This window comes from Ceratina calcarata, unplaced genomic scaffold, assembly GCF_001652005.2.
Source record: "Ceratina calcarata isolate Rehan_Ccalc_2016 unplaced genomic scaffold, ASM165200v1 scaffold25, whole genome shotgun sequence".
In the NCBI taxonomy this organism is placed as follows: domain Eukaryota; kingdom Metazoa; phylum Arthropoda; class Insecta; order Hymenoptera; family Apidae; genus Ceratina; species Ceratina calcarata.
This window is the reverse complement of record NW_017147017.1, coordinates 1,106,815-1,120,611: the sequence shown is the minus strand read 5'-3', so window position 1 is coordinate 1,120,611 and position 13,797 is coordinate 1,106,815. Positions and strand designations below refer to the sequence as shown.

The window sequence follows — 13,797 nt, the reverse complement described above, 5'->3', positions numbered from 1 at the left end:
ATTTAAATATGACGATTACTACTAACATGATAGTTAAATAAATGCAGTCTCACTTATTACACTCGTCATCTCACTTTCCAATTAGAATTATTTACAAATGGTGTACGTAACATCGAAATAAATATTAATTGGTGTGAGGTCAATTTTTTAAATGTAATTAAAAACCGATATCTCCGGCCATGTTGTCTAACTCGCTAAACATTTGATCGAGATGCTGAAACAAAAATAATTTATTTATAACACAAGATTCTTTTCGTTCTGAGTACTATTACTTACATCGGATGGCTCGTTGGGAATATCTTTGGGAATATCTTCTTTATTGTTCATTGATAAGCTTCTGTTTTCATTCATTTCTTCGTCGTCATCTTCTTCATAATCGTCCTCATTATCCTCATCATTATCATCTGAATCATCTTCATCCTCTTCTACATCATCGTCGTCGTCGTCATCGTCAACATCATCATCAGATCGTATATTGCAAGCCATGTCCATTTCTTCGTAATCTTCTGGTTCTTCTTTAATCTCTGTAAGCATTGTCGTTTCCTTAATCGACTCTCCATCAGTCGAACATGGCGGCGGAGCTTCAGATGCTGATGGTATCTGAGGAGTCTGAGCAGTCTGAAAACAAAATTACATTTTTTCTTTTTAGCCATGTTCCCTATATATGTATTTATATTCATATCTTCCTACCCATGGTTGCTGCTGCTGTTGCTGCGCCGACTTGGCAGGTGCAATTGAAGTCGGCGTAGGGGAAGATGAGGATTGTAAATTTACATTCTGCTCTTGAACCTGAGAGCATGCATTATTCTGTATTTTACTCGAACTGTCTTGTAATCTGTTTCCTACATCAGTTTTCGATTCCGATATATTTTTATCCACGTGATTTAACAGTTGATCTTTCTTCGTTGACGAGATATTACTTGGTTCTTCTTTAACTTTCTTCACGTTAGGTTTAGGTTCCCCGGGAAGACAAGTATTACCACGCTGCCTTCGAAATCTAACAATGATACTTCTGGTATCCCACATTAAATCGTGTGCTTGTTTGTATGCAGATATGGATTCGTCTACGCTATTATACCTTATGAAAGCATACCTGTAAAACGCGTTGCAGAAACATATATATAAATATATATACATATAGATAAATATTATATAATAACTCACCGAGTATTTCGCATTTTCTGAGCGTATCCTACATCTACTCGGGCAGCCGTAGGAAATTTACTTTTAACTTCGTTAACATTGACAGATTCCGGTAAATTTCCTATGTATAATGTGTAAGGATCTATTTCTTCAGGCATCGGATTATCTTCATCCCTTAATGATTTTCGTTCAACTTTTAAGTGACCTACACCGAAAGGTATTTTCTCTAATTCTTTTATAGCCTCGTCGATATTAACACTTTCCGCCATCTGTATAAAACAGTATCTAGGGCCACTAGGACTTTGAAAATGAATATTCTGTATGCCAGGATGGAATTCCCTGACGATATCCTTATTTAAATCAGGATCTGGAAATTTTATTATTAAGCTTTGAGCTTTCACTGTTTTATTGTATTCATTTTCAATTTTCAAAGCTCTCTCCGCATCTTCTCTGTTCCATGGTCGACTAGGGTAACTTTGAGACATAGGTTTCCTTTGTTTATTCTTTTTGACTACAACTTCCTCCTAAAGTAGACATAATAATTTGTAAAACAGTCTAATCAAATTCGTATGTCACCGTGTCTTACCAGTACAGTTTTAACATCCTGGTCCGTAGTCTCTTCTCCATGCCTATTTGGCAATATCCCCGGAGGTATAGGAGGTAAGGGATGATTAGGGAGAGGAACAGGCATGTGATTCATAATTGTATCGCCTGTGGACGTGGTATAACTATTTCTTTGCCATTCTAAGCCTAGACTATTGCTCAATGTGGTGCCAAAGTATGCTGCTTGATCAAACTGACCTTGAGTTTGTCCATACCTTGCAAGCCTTCTATTTTTACGGTGAAAGTTATTTCTTTGAATATATATATTACTTTTAGCATGTGTAAATCTTTCTCTTCTCATATAATTACCTCGTAGAGGTAAGTCTCTTTGAAATGAACTGGCAGTCATTTCGCGTGGGGGTGGAGGTGGTAAAGGGGATGCTTGTGGTGTTATCCATTGCCATGGTGTAGGAGGATGTGTCCATGCTTGTATCGGTGTAACTTGAGAAGGCACTGGTCCAAATATGTGAGGAGGTGGTGGAACACCACTAGGAGGAGGAGGCGGCATAGGTGGTAATGGGGGTTGTCCTGGCAAGGGTTGTGTGACGGTCGCAGGCGAGGGTGAAGCTGAAGTATAAGAAGGATAAGTACTTTCATATCCAATATTGATACCCTCTTGCTTAACAAAAGAACGTTTTGTTTCTCCATTTTCGTCAGTTATCTGAAAATTGAAAAATTGTGAATTAAAAATGAGAAGACATGAAACAATTTTATAATCACGAGGAATGTATCATTTTATATTATCCGTTCGACGCAAGGAGCATTGAAAAATCGAGGCAGATTATGAGATATTTGGAAATCTATACAATCCCTGACTAACCTACCCTAAGCTTATTATTGGCAATAATTGCAAATTTATTATGTACGTGATTGTAAAATTAGGAGAAATAGAAGAATGAATCTTTACCGAACGTTTCATAATGAAGATAAAATCGTTGATAATCCTCAGAGAAAAAGTATATTCCTTAAATTATGGTGTAAATACATTATACGTATGTATGTACAACACAAGAAGATCCATTGAGTTGCATTGAGTGTCAATGTCAAGCTTGGCCAAGCAACTCAAGCAACTCTAGCTTACAGGAATACCAACCCTTATTTCAGATTTATTATAAAATCATCATCTCAACTATATACATTGTAAATATAATGTAAATAATCTTATTTTTAATTTTATAGAATACAAACAATTATTCTAATTTAAAATCATTCATCCGCATAACTTACGGAAACATAGAAATGCCTGCATTAATAGAAGACAATCGTCAAAATTATACATATCGAAAAATAAACAATTGCATGAACATAAAATATGAGAGATAAAACAAAAACGAACGGTAGTGTCATTATACTGGATAAAACGTTAAAAAAATTCCCGCAATACTATAAAATATATAATATCGACTCACCATCAGTATATCAAAGAGAAAAGAGTGAAAATAAACTAAGATTAGGCATATAGAACGTATAGTGTTTCTCCTTTGTTTTTTTCTGTTGATTATATTATACTAATAGTAAAACTAAAATGATCGTTCCGATCTTCGCTAATTACTCGGATTAAATTTTGTGTTGATGCGTCGACGCAATTCTCGCGTTTCTTGATCGAGAAAAGAAATTTTGTGTAAAAATTTGCCGACAGATGCCATTGCCGTTAGTTCACTGAGTCGAACATATTGTGCATAAAGCAGCATAAAGTTTCTGACATGGCCACGAGTAATACGGAAGAAATTGAGGTAGTTTCCCTTTAATATTTTCTACAATATCACGTATTCCATAAAATTAGTACAATACTTGTTTCGAATAAGTTTGAAACTTGGACGTAGGAAAAAATCAAAACATTTTTTCTCGAGGCAGCGTGGTACTTGAATACTCTTCACCCCTCCCAGCTGCCCCCAAGCACAGTTAGAAAACTGTCTTAAAAAAGACATATTATATTACTTCTAGCAAAACTATTTTGCATTACAATTACAAAAATGACATGTATTCTTATTTTGTAAATTTTCGATGCATTTTCTACTATTACTAGATTAGGAAACCTAGGATTGTAAATATAATCATTTGTAGGAAGTTGAAAGGAATGATCAGGATGTAGTAAACTTTGATGAATTCCCACCGGAAGTATTAATTAAACATCCACTCCAACATACATGGACTCTATGGTATTATGAACCTGATAGAAACAAGACATGGGAAGAAAGCCAAAGGAAAATTACAAGTTTTGATACAGCTGAAGATTTCTGGAGGTAGGTTGTAAATTTACATGATATAATAGAATTTGTTTGTTAATAAATGTACTTTCTTTGGCAGTTTGTACAATCATATAAAAGCAGCGTCAGATTTAAGGCAAGGTTGTGACTATAGTATGTTCAAGCAAGGAATTAGACCTATGTGGGAAGATGACGCCAACAAGTGTGGTGGAAGGTGGCTTATAAACTTAGAGAAGAAACAGAGAAACACAGATTTAGATAACTTTTGGCTAGAAATCCTTTTATGTATGATTGGTGAAGCGTTTAATGGATACTCAGATGATATTTGTGGGGCTGTTGTAAATGTCAGAACAAAAGGAGATAAAATAGGTGTATGGACTGCGAATGCCAACAATGAAAATAGTGTTATGGAAATTGGGTAAACATTGATGTATATATGTATTTATAAAACTCGTTTGTATAAAACCTAACAATTACATTTTTCATTTCACAGGCGCAAATTGAAAGAAAGATTAAAGATTGCTTCGAAAGTTCCTATAGGATACCAGATACATAAAGATGTTATGGTCAAAGTAGGAAGTCAAACAAAAAATGCCTACGTTGTATAAATTTTCGTCGTACAGTATAATTTTGTCAAACATTATACACATATTAATAATATAAGAAATTCGAATTATCAAATAGCCCGATGAACAATTGGAACTGGAAATATTCGAAATATTTTTCACAATCATTGATGAACAACTAATAATAAATATACTGGATACAGATGTATATCATTGATATAAGAAATTATATTAATGTAATATATAATTTAATAACTGGTTAAAATAGAAAACAGGCTGCTGTATTTTAAAATCGACTGTTTGATAAATCTTAATTCTGTGTAATTCTAATATTTGATTTAGTATCTTTTCAATATTATTTGCAGGGGTAATAAAGACTGTTATAATAAGTTTTTTCAGACATCCTATAGCTAGCTTGTCGTTATTAAATGATGGACAAAATACAGCAACCTATTTTGCTTCAGAACATCACAGTCATATTTAACAATATCCCGTAATTTGTTTGAAGCAATTATGTTTAAGCATTTCTTACAAATACATTAAAAACAAATTACATTTTTTGTGCCTAGTACTTTTTTTTATTTACAGTTATCCTTGAAACTGTTATTGTTCATTTATCCAATTCTATTATTAATCTTTCAACAAGCTCCTTTAGATCCCTACGTCTTGCTTTATCTAAAGCTTTTATTAAATCTAGTTTCCAATTATTATCACTATATTGGGCCATGTACAACTTTAAAGCCTGAAACAATTGTTTACAGTTAATTTATGTAAGAAGCGTTAAGAAATAAAATCATCTTAAAAATGTATCTTACTTGGTAACTTTGTTCTCTCAAGTCAAAAGCATATTTACTATGAATAGCATCAATCTGATATTCTGGCACTCCCAAATATCTGACGGTGTCTCTCCAAGAACGACCAATTCTTTCACTGACGCGTGATAATACTTAAAAATATTTTTCAAAATGTATTCATTTTGTATGTACATAAATCATTCAAAGAAAGAAACTTATGCTTACATATGTCCTGCAATGCAACGTCTTTCTCACAATATTTTCCTTCTGATGGATTACTCTTTTTTACTGGCAATTGCGATTCATAATTTTTGTTTTCTGTTAGGACATGTATAAAAAGAAGTTCAACAGAAGTAATCAAAATATGAAAATTGAAGTAATATTAAAACTAATGAAATTGTATGTAATCAAATATAATAAAACTCACCATTTAAGTTCTGATTCATATTATAAGATGGAAAGTATTCTGTCTTCTCAAAATTATCCTTATATTGTCTTATTTTGATTATCATCTGAAGGTCATTTACAAAATGATTTGAAATGTAAAAAAGTGGCTCTATATTATCACAACTGAGAGTGTCACGTTTCTCCAATATTTTCAATAATGTTCTCAGATCTTTAATTTGACTGAATTTACGATCTGAATCTATACACTGTCTATAACGTTCTTTAAGAGTATATAACATGTTCTGGTTAATGTACAATTGGCCAACAGATAAAAAATCCTCGAGTAAACACTTATATCTTGACTCCATTATAACAATGATGATGCAGGGTGATTCCCCCTTTCAAAATTGCAGTCTTAAAGAAGGCTGTGGTATTACGATTCACAGACACCAAGTAATGTATTTATACAGTTTAGTTACTCTATTCTTAGTTTGTTGAGAACCATTATTAATGACTAACTATTGCTTTAATAGTCTTGTCAATTAACGTTTAATTAAATTACAAATTACAATTAATAAATGTAACTATATATATATACGTATAACTTCCTGTAATCTTAACAAGCCCTATAATTAGTATCTTAAATTTCTTCATAAAGAAATTTAATAATGTATAAAACAAACTTATACTTATCACTTATAGATTGTTTATTAAAAAACAGTCACGAGGGTCAGGTGCACCACAATCATATAACACGAGAACCATATCCTTCTTTATGAATAATTTTCATGTGAACCTGAAATCAATATATTGACTTTATGAAGAAATGACATATTATATATAATATATATATTTTACATTAAATTCATTTCTTGTGCGAGTAGTATTTTCATATTCATTATAGTACGATCTTCGTACAATTAAATAAAATTAATAGGCGATTGGTAAAATAAGTAAATCTAGGGAGGGATTGTGTACTATAAGTAGAGATTCATGAAAACATGCTCCAACTTTGATGATTGAGTATTGTTGAATATTGTTGAATATTCTGAAAACACGTGGACATAATATACAGTGAAAGATTTACTTCAGAAATCATTAAATATGAATGAAAAACAAAAAGTACAGTACTTAGTCGTCGATACAAGCGCCTTTATCCGAAATGCATCGTTACAGGTGAAATTTTATTTAAATAAATTCTTTAAGTCTGTATGATAATACAAATGCATTATATATAATTAGAAAACATACATGAATTTTAGGATATTGGCGTTAACATTATAACAGAGCAGGATGTAGTAGACGAAGTTAAAAATAAAAGACAATTAAGAAGATTAGTTGTCTTACCGTATGATTTGACAATACAGAATGCAGATCCTGAAAACATCAAATTTGGTAATACGATTTAATTTTATTGTAATACATTTTCAATTGAGTAACATATAAAAATATTCATTCTATACTTATAGTCACAGAGTTTGCCAAGAAGACTGGTGATTATATTAGTCTGTCGGCAACCGACATTAAGGTGATCGCATTAACATATCAACTGGAGAAGGAAAACATAGGAACAGATCATTTAAGGACTGAACCAGAAGTTTCACAGACCACAGATTCTAGTGTTAAAAAATCTGATGAACTTCGTAAACCTTTAGCTGGTTTTTATGTACCAGGGAAAAAAGTAAATATATATCCATAATTTGAATTAGAATGATACATGATTTAGCTGTTAAATAAAGATTCTTAATGTGCAGAAAGACATTGATAAAGAAAATGGTGAAGAAACTAATTTAGAAAAATCAGAAGAAGAGATTTTGCAGAATGATAAAAAAGGAATTGAACAAGAGGAGGCTGTAAAGAATATTGGAGAAGAGGAAGATGAATTTGACTCTGAAAATGAATCCTACAGTACCTTTGAATCTGATTACGAAACGGCAAACTCTGATATAGATGAGAATGTAACAGAACACTTATCTACGAAATTCTCAGAATTATCATGCAATTCCAAAGACTTTGTAGTTCAAGACACTAATAATACTGAACATAATGTTGATGACATTTTGCCTTCTATTAAAGAATGCTATGATAACGATGAATACGAAGCTAGTGAAAGTGGTGACGATGACGATGACGACAGTGGCTGGATTACACCTGGTAAAATTCTCTAATACTTCACATAAAAATATATATAATAACTAATTATATTCAAAGACAAATATTTTTTTCATTCCAGGAAATATTTCTAATGTTAAAAAGGAGATTGATTCAGGTTTTCTGGAAGAAAAGCCTGCAACCGTTGCTTGTTTAACAATGGACTTCGCTATGCAAAACGTTTTGAAACAAATAGGACTAAACATAGCTGCATTAGATGGCAGAGTAATTAAACAAATGCGGACGTATATTCTTAGGTGTTATGCGTGTTATAAAACTACTAGCATCATGACAAAAGTGTTCTGTCCTAGTTGTGGCAATAAAACGTTGAAAAGAGTTGCGGTTACATTGAACGAAGAAGGAAAGCAACAAATACACATTAACTTCCGTAGGCCGATTTCGAAGAAGGGAAAAAGGGTACGATCTATATTTCCTCCTTTTAACACATACCTTCGTGCAGCTATTCTGTATAGATATTTCGTACATTTTTAGTTCTCTTTACCGATGCCAAAGGGTGGAAAACACGCAAATAATCCGATCCTTTGCGAAGATCAACCTACACCTGATCAAAGGCAATCAAGACTAGCGCGTATCAAAAATGATCCTTTACAGGATGATTATATAGCTGGATACTCTCCATTTGTTATGCGCGATGTATATTCGAAGTCAGCTATGTTAGGTATACGATCAGGAGAATCTGTTAAATATTGGATGAGAAAGAATCCAAACGAAGTTAGAAAAAAAAAGAAGTAATTAATCATACCTTTATATCTTTGTATCGACGTTTATATAAATAAAATTGTAAATAATTACCCTAATTTAATAATTACTCACGATCTTACACTTGTGTGCTACTTTCTTTTTATTGAACAGAAATACAATAACGTATTAAATCGGAGCTAATAAAAAATCGACAGAACGCAATCATATTGTAAGTTGATTCTGGTTCGTCCGTATGCTTAGGAGAATTACTATTTTTCAAAAAGAAGATCGATCTTGAAGATCTGTATAGAGTAGACCTTTAATCACAATAGCTTTTGAGAGTAGTAATAGATAGAAATGAAATTAGAAGTTGATTGTAACAGATTTTCAGTCTTTCGATCATATGCTCGCGATTAGTTGCGGGCCACCAATTTTACGAAAAATTAGCTTGTGAAAGTCAGTGCGGTCTATTTTGTAGGTGAAATTATTATTACGCTTGTTATACTCAGAACTTATCGTGCGTAGTGCGCACACTATTGAGGCACCGGAGCCTGCTTTTAACAATGACGTATGTGAAGTATCAATAAAAGCACGTGTACCCAAAGTACCCAGTACCCATGGTAGCCATAAAATATAGCTTTGAAAACTAACCAAGTTACTTTACCCTTACGTGCAGTAACATCAAAAGTAATGATATATTGTTCATAAGTATAAACATCTTTAAATTAAAATGCTCAGTCCGGAAATATGGAATTTCAAAGCCCCTCAACATAATTTTTCGATTGAAAAAAGAAATCATAAAAAGCCCGATATACCGGACGTAGTGCGATCGCATTATTTTAATCATTCCGTAAGTAGAAAGATCGACTTTACACAGTGTTAATTTCATAAAGGTGATGCTTTAAGAAAACTTTACATAATTCGCAATTACTTTTGGCTTTACGCCAGATATCTTTAGTACTTCCTGACACGCTCAGAATTCCGGATGGATTGCAGTCTTGTATGTTTAACGATACTGATTATTATCGAATTAAAGGAGTGAACGCATTCGAATTAACAAATAAAGAATTCATCGAAGCATTTGTCAAAAAAGGTAATCGATAAAAGCGATCGATATTGATTAATTAACGTTTATCAACGTTTCGTTATTTACTTTCTTACAAATATTTTTAGGAGAGCTGACTCTGTTAACAGTGGACAATAGAATAGACTTAGACAATTCAGTTGCCGTTACACCGTCTGGACATTTAATATTGTCCTTGCTAACAGAGGACTTTCAAAAGCTTGGCATAGAAGGCAAAGCTTCCTTCTTTGATCGTAAAGTGCATTCACGTTATGGTAAGTTCTAAGAAGAACGCAAAATGCCAAGGAAACATCAAGTACATACACTTGTGGAACTGGCATTGTATTCTATTGGCAAATTAGTAACTGCATTTGGTAGATACTTGGCAAAAGATGTTTGTACCATATCCAAAACCAATCCAGATTATGGGCACACCAAGTTATGTTCGATGTTAGAACTTATGACACATTTGTTGAGTTACAATGTACCTAGACACTTGTATGATAAAATGTCTAGAGCAGTGTTAACTGCAGTCGTTGATCTAGTTAAGGAAACCAGGGGCACATACAATGACTATGCTTTGACAACAGTCTTCTTGTCAGAAATGACTGTTGCTCTTCATTTAACAGAAGTGGCTGTGGATTCGCACTTAAAAACGATTGAATTCTCTGTTTGGCCGAAAATCATGCGCCACATACTTTATAACAAATTACCGAACATGGTCGGGCTCGAGGTTTTGGATTTAGGCTCGGGGTCAGCTGGTTGGAGAACGTCTGATATCGAGAAGATTATTATCAGTGGAGTATCTGCCATGCCGAATCTAGTATGCTTCATATTATGCTTTGATTGCACGGATAATATTATAGCGGCTCTAGCTCAGAACTGTAAGAAACTGCAAAAATTAGATGTGACTGCATCTAGATCAGTAACAGAACGCAGCATCGGTGCTTTACTCTCCTGCAAAAATTTAAAACAGATCACGTTATGTAGAACTTCTATGACTATACCTGGCTATGCGAATCTCTTCTTAGAACATTTGAATATAGAAAATATCGGTAGATGCGATGAGTTTGGATACGTCTTAGAATATATTCAACAGAAAGAAATTGGTGCTACAAGTTCTCTCCATATAAGGACGTTCGAGAGCCGAACCTTTAACATGGAACATTTGTATCTTCTAATTGACATGTGCCCTTATATTACAAGCCTTTGTTTACTGCGAGATGAGAAAATCATGGACTTAACGGTTTTAGCTGCTCTCAATTACTTAAGAGAATTGAAAATTCTGTCCTGCGATTTTTATGCTCATGGCATACACACACTGCTAGAAATAAAAGGTCGCGCGATGACACATCTGCATTTTGAACATGTAGACGGAATCGACTTAAAAGCACTTATATCTATAAGCCAGCATTGCCCGGATATAAGCACTTTAGTTTTCTACAATTGTGAATTCTTAGATCATACACTGATTTATCCGAGTAAGCTAGTAGTCGAACCATTTCAGTATTTGGAAAGAATCAAATGTGTCGTTGAATGTGCGAATATGCACCTAGAGTTTTTACTTTCTCATTGTAAAAACATTAAATTTATTCAATTGGGCTCGTCGACCGGCATCGGGGACGAGACAGTGAGAAAGATATTCTCGCAGAATCCGATGCGAAAACTGCAAGAACTGAAAATATTATATAGCCACGATCTGTCGATGAAAACTGTAGAATTATTAATGGAACATTGTGATAACTTATATCGACTGTCAGAATTAGAGAATTGGCAAGGAATATCGGCTATGGAGTTGAGTCTATTTAGAGACGAACTAAGAAATAATAATACAAATTTGGATACAAGTCCGAGCTTATCGTTCGCATAATACAACGAATGTTGTACATGAAAATGGAGCAAAGAGAATATACAAAATTTCTATTTTTCTAGTTGATAGAAAGACTAAGATAGTTAGATTATATTTTTAAAATCACTAACATACATTATACGTATTTTTGTTTATTTTTTTGTCGGTAATCTGGATCAAAAGTCGTGACTATTGATTTAAAAGCGGACAATTTTACACCCGGTAAGAAGAAGTATGAACATGTTCGAACGTCGCTAAAGGAGCGTTTTAACAAAAAATTTGATGTAATTGTGTCATGGGATCCACCAGGTAGTTTTCTGGCTTTTCAATTTATTTCGCCACTTTACTAAATCCTTAATTAAATATATTAATATATATTTTTAGATGAGAATATATGTCCCTCATCTGTAGCAGCATGGTTTCATAAACGCAATTATAGCGTGCTTCTTTGTCATCAAACATTTTCACAAAGAATCGAATATTCCGTAAAAATTCCAATACTTTCGAACGAAGTTGATCACGATAAATTCTTCGAATGGCTCGGAGTTTTTAGTACCTTCGGCAATTTGTACGTATGTGATATTTTTGATACATGTTTGAAGTGTATTTAAAGTCAAGAATGTTTCTCTTCTCAGAAAAAACGATAAGGAAAACGATTACGTCAGCACGTATCAGTGTCCATCTCCGTCACTGGATGTCGGACAAACGATGTATCTACAGTGGACTGGATTTTTCACGAGGAAACAAATAGCAACATTGTACAGAGTTATCAGAGAATATGTATCAATGCAGAAAACCTTACCCTGGGTCGCTTTAAACGTACAAGGGTTTCTGGACAGTCCTGTTAGCTGGGATTTAAAGGAACATACATTTTATACAGATGGTGACAATAGCTATACTATCGCGTTTAGGCCTGCTGCTCATACCATTATACAAAGAAGTTTAGTTTCAAACAATAAACCAAGGATTCTTCAGTAATTGTGTGTTTTATTGTATGTTACTTTATAATAAATATCAGTTCCTATAAGATGTATGACATACATAATTTATCACTTATTACGATGTATAGACTCATAAATGCGTACAATGTCATTTTATTGACATAAAACATTGTTTAATACCAGTGTTCTAATGTTTAAATATATAAAAAGGAATATGTGTTCGATAATGAAAGGAGAGAGAGCTCTACAGTTTCTTAATAGTTTTACTATTAAATACATCTTTACGATTATATTTTTGCTTATGAGATTCTTGAATTAACGTTGTCTATTAATTTTTTGTTAATTGTCATGCAAAAAAAGTATAAATATGATGCCTTATTATAATAACACTATGTTGAAATCATTTGTAATCTTACATTATTGCACATACCGAGAAAATTATCACATTATTCACTATATTGATTATTAAAATTATCGGACTAGATATCAGGCTGTACTAAATGATCGAGTACAATAGATAAGAAATTAACTTAAAAAAAATATATACTAAATTATGAGATCAAAAAAATTTATCACGTAAATGTTTCTTAAAGCCTTTTAAAATTCATCCATGTATAAATAAACATATATGATTGCTATATAGGTATTAATTTTATGGTGTATGACCTAATTACCTTTTTATATCAATACATGTGAACTGTCAGAGTCCGGAAATTTAACTTTAGGATTGTAATACAAATCTTCGATTCCAGAACCAGCAGACATACGAGATTTGGAACGGGCCATGAGTTCACCTATTTCGTCAAAATCTTTGTATCTAAAATACGAAAGCCTTTAATTCTTGCCTAATAAAATGTTATTGAATTAAAAATGTAACGGACTTACCTACTGACGGGACGACTTTGATTTTCAGATGATTCCGAAGAATTTTTCATAATGGAAAATCGATCGTCCGCGCTGAATGAAGCCATGTTACCTATTAAAATTTTAATATCGTTTCAAGTATGGAATGGTTGCCTAATTATATTTAATGCACCGAATCATTTACCAGAAGGGAATAACATGGTGTGCTTTAAAAGATCGCCATTCATAAATGGTGAGAGACTTTCATCTTCTTCTGGTAACAGATGATTGTTGGTATTATCACTGGTTGTAGATTCGACCATCTCCAACCACTGCTGGTTGTGCGAACGAAATTTCTCTACTTTTATACGAGCAGCCCAATTTTTATCACACATCTAAAAATGTATCGTACACGTTTATTTGTTGTTTTAAAATATATCGTATGAAGAGACTTTAAAAAATGTGCTTACAGCAATAACATCTAAACACGCGTCGCAGACTTTTCTGATCGCCGGGTTTTTATCGTGCATAAGATCAATCAAATAGCC

At 33.0% G+C, this 13,797-nt stretch overlaps 7 protein-coding genes across 13 annotated transcripts in view; 4 read left to right on the top strand and 3 right to left on the bottom strand.

The window, feature by feature from the left end:
- Positions 1-122: 122 nt before the first annotated feature.
- Positions 123-3,234, bottom strand: Pof (RNA binding domain-containing protein painting of fourth). 3 transcript variants are annotated; one of them, XM_026811905.1, is made up of 6 exons: positions 3,156-3,234; positions 1,730-2,407; positions 1,165-1,667; positions 691-1,093; positions 277-618; positions 123-214 (listed from the first exon to the last, which is right to left on the bottom strand). In XM_026811905.1, the coding sequence occupies exons 1-6, from the start codon at positions 3,156-3,158 to the stop codon at positions 158-160; spliced, it is 1,986 nt and encodes a 661-aa protein (XP_026667706.1). In that variant the 5' UTR covers positions 3,159-3,234; the 3' UTR covers positions 123-157. The 3 variants fall into 3 exon arrangements, with proteins under 3 accessions (XP_026667706.1, XP_026667705.1, XP_017876543.1); XM_026811904.1 differs by lacking the exon at positions 3,156-3,234 and adding an exon at positions 2,654-2,891; XM_018021054.2 differs by lacking the exon at positions 3,156-3,234 and having other exon boundaries at positions 1,730-1,973; positions 2,056-2,270.
- Positions 3,235-3,346: 112 nt separating this feature from the next.
- Positions 3,347-5,087, top strand: eIF4E4 (eukaryotic translation initiation factor 4E4). The gene is made up of 4 exons (XM_018021061.2): positions 3,347-3,479; positions 3,811-3,989; positions 4,054-4,371; positions 4,447-5,087. Exons 1-4 carry the CDS (start codon positions 3,450-3,452, stop codon positions 4,559-4,561), a joined length of 642 nt encoding a protein of 213 aa, XP_017876550.1. The 5' UTR covers positions 3,347-3,449; the 3' UTR covers positions 4,562-5,087.
- Fadd (fas-associated death domain protein) lies at positions 5,086-8,451 on the bottom strand. Of its 3 annotated transcripts, XM_026811908.1 has the most exons (6): positions 8,302-8,451; positions 7,048-7,077; positions 5,741-6,496; positions 5,539-5,631; positions 5,335-5,465; positions 5,086-5,261 (listed from the first exon to the last, which is right to left on the bottom strand). In XM_026811908.1, the coding sequence occupies exons 3-6, from the start codon at positions 6,066-6,068 to the stop codon at positions 5,130-5,132; spliced, it is 684 nt and encodes a 227-aa protein (XP_026667709.1). In that variant the 5' UTR covers positions 6,069-6,496; positions 7,048-7,077; positions 8,302-8,451; the 3' UTR covers positions 5,086-5,129. The 3 variants fall into 3 exon arrangements, with proteins under 3 accessions (XP_026667709.1, XP_017876549.1, XP_017876548.1); XM_018021060.2 differs by lacking the exon at positions 7,048-7,077; XM_018021059.2 differs by lacking the exon at positions 8,302-8,451 and having other exon boundaries at positions 7,048-7,105.
- LOC108622919 (RNA-binding protein NOB1) lies at positions 6,551-8,669 on the top strand. Of its 2 annotated transcripts, none has more exons than XM_018021056.2 (6): positions 6,551-6,876; positions 6,963-7,095; positions 7,170-7,381; positions 7,440-7,854; positions 7,934-8,268; positions 8,344-8,669. In XM_018021056.2, the coding sequence occupies exons 1-6, from the start codon at positions 6,805-6,807 to the stop codon at positions 8,602-8,604; spliced, it is 1,428 nt and encodes a 475-aa protein (XP_017876545.1). In that variant the 5' UTR covers positions 6,551-6,804; the 3' UTR covers positions 8,605-8,669. The 2 variants fall into 2 exon arrangements, with proteins under 2 accessions (XP_017876545.1, XP_017876547.1); XM_018021058.2 differs by having other exon boundaries at positions 6,552-6,876; positions 7,455-7,854.
- Positions 8,670-8,979: 310 nt separating this feature from the next.
- On the top strand, positions 8,980-12,492 carry LOC108622859 (ribonuclease P protein subunit p40-like). 2 transcript variants are annotated; one of them, XM_026811907.1, is made up of 7 exons: positions 8,980-9,121; positions 9,230-9,403; positions 9,502-9,646; positions 9,727-9,891; positions 11,649-11,774; positions 11,850-12,033; positions 12,101-12,492. In XM_026811907.1, exons 2-7 carry the CDS (start codon positions 9,284-9,286, stop codon positions 12,441-12,443), a joined length of 1,083 nt encoding a protein of 360 aa, XP_026667708.1. In that variant the 5' UTR covers positions 8,980-9,121; positions 9,230-9,283; the 3' UTR covers positions 12,444-12,492. The 2 variants fall into 2 exon arrangements, with proteins under 2 accessions (XP_026667708.1, XP_017876454.2); XM_018020965.2 differs by having other exon boundaries at positions 8,980-9,403.
- Positions 9,830-11,655, top strand: LOC108622918 (uncharacterized). The gene has a single exon (XM_026811906.1). It carries the CDS (start codon positions 9,915-9,917, stop codon positions 11,484-11,486), a length of 1,572 nt encoding a protein of 523 aa, XP_026667707.1. The 5' UTR covers positions 9,830-9,914; the 3' UTR covers positions 11,487-11,655.
- Positions 12,433-13,797, bottom strand: part of Kap3 (kinesin associated protein 3) — a 6,844-nt gene continuing 5,479 nt past the window's right edge. Inside the window, exons 11-14 of the mRNA XM_026811910.1 lie at positions 13,720-13,797; positions 13,455-13,644; positions 13,292-13,382; positions 12,433-13,223 (exon numbers count right to left, since the gene is read on the bottom strand). The exon at positions 13,720-13,797 is cut by the window's right edge and continues 9 nt beyond it. Coding sequence (XP_026667711.1) covers positions 13,085-13,223; positions 13,292-13,382; positions 13,455-13,644; positions 13,720-13,797 — 498 coding nt within the window. The 3' untranslated portion in view covers positions 12,433-13,084. The remainder of the gene's footprint in view (positions 13,224-13,291; positions 13,383-13,454; positions 13,645-13,719) is intronic.

What these genes read in the sequence shown, in the direction of transcription:
- Pof (XM_026811904.1), bottom strand. An exon ending in AGGATGTTAAAACTGTACTG is followed by an intron (nt 1,668 to 1,729) that starts GTAAGACACGGT and finishes TGTCTACTTTAG; the next exon opens with GAGGAAGTTGTAGTCAAAAA. An exon ending in TTCCCAACGAGCCATCCGAT is followed by an intron (nt 215 to 276) that starts GTAAGTAATAGT and finishes TTTTTGTTTCAG; the next exon opens with CATCTCGATCAAATGTTTAG.
- eIF4E4 (XM_018021061.2), top strand. Translation starts at nt 3,450, where the DNA reads ATGGCCACGAGTAATACGGAAGAAATTGAG. An exon ending in GTAATACGGAAGAAATTGAG is followed by an intron (nt 3,480 to 3,810) that starts GTAGTTTCCCTT and finishes AATCATTTGTAG; the next exon opens with GAAGTTGAAAGGAATGATCA. An exon ending in ACAGCTGAAGATTTCTGGAG is followed by an intron (nt 3,990 to 4,053) that starts GTAGGTTGTAAA and finishes TTTCTTTGGCAG; the next exon opens with TTTGTACAATCATATAAAAG.
- Fadd (XM_026811908.1), bottom strand. Translation starts at nt 6,068, where the DNA reads ATGGAGTCAAGATATAAGTGTTTACTCGAGGATTTTTTATCTGTTGGC. An exon ending in CGTTGCATTGCAGGACATAT is followed by an intron (nt 5,466 to 5,538) that starts GTAAGCATAAGT and finishes AATATTTTTAAG; the next exon opens with TATTATCACGCGTCAGTGAA. An exon ending in TGAGAGAACAAAGTTACCAA is followed by an intron (nt 5,262 to 5,334) that starts GTAAGATACATT and finishes CAATTGTTTCAG; the next exon opens with GCTTTAAAGTTGTACATGGC.
- LOC108622919 (XM_018021056.2), top strand. Translation starts at nt 6,805, where the DNA reads ATGAATGAAAAACAAAAAGTACAGTACTTAGTCGTCGATACAAGCGCC. An exon ending in TCCGAAATGCATCGTTACAG is followed by an intron (nt 6,877 to 6,962) that starts GTGAAATTTTAT and finishes CATGAATTTTAG; the next exon opens with GATATTGGCGTTAACATTAT. An exon ending in CAGTGGCTGGATTACACCTG is followed by an intron (nt 7,855 to 7,933) that starts GTAAAATTCTCT and finishes TTTTCATTCCAG; the next exon opens with GAAATATTTCTAATGTTAAA.
- LOC108622859 (XM_026811907.1), top strand. Translation starts at nt 9,284, where the DNA reads ATGCTCAGTCCGGAAATATGGAATTTCAAAGCCCCTCAACATAATTTT. An exon ending in TAAAGTGCATTCACGTTATG is followed by an intron (nt 9,892 to 11,648) that starts GTAAGTTCTAAG and finishes CTGGATCAAAAG; the next exon opens with TCGTGACTATTGATTTAAAA. An exon ending in TGTGTCATGGGATCCACCAG is followed by an intron (nt 11,775 to 11,849) that starts GTAGTTTTCTGG and finishes ATATATTTTTAG; the next exon opens with ATGAGAATATATGTCCCTCA.
- LOC108622918 (XM_026811906.1), top strand. Translation starts at nt 9,915, where the DNA reads ATGCCAAGGAAACATCAAGTACATACACTTGTGGAACTGGCATTGTAT.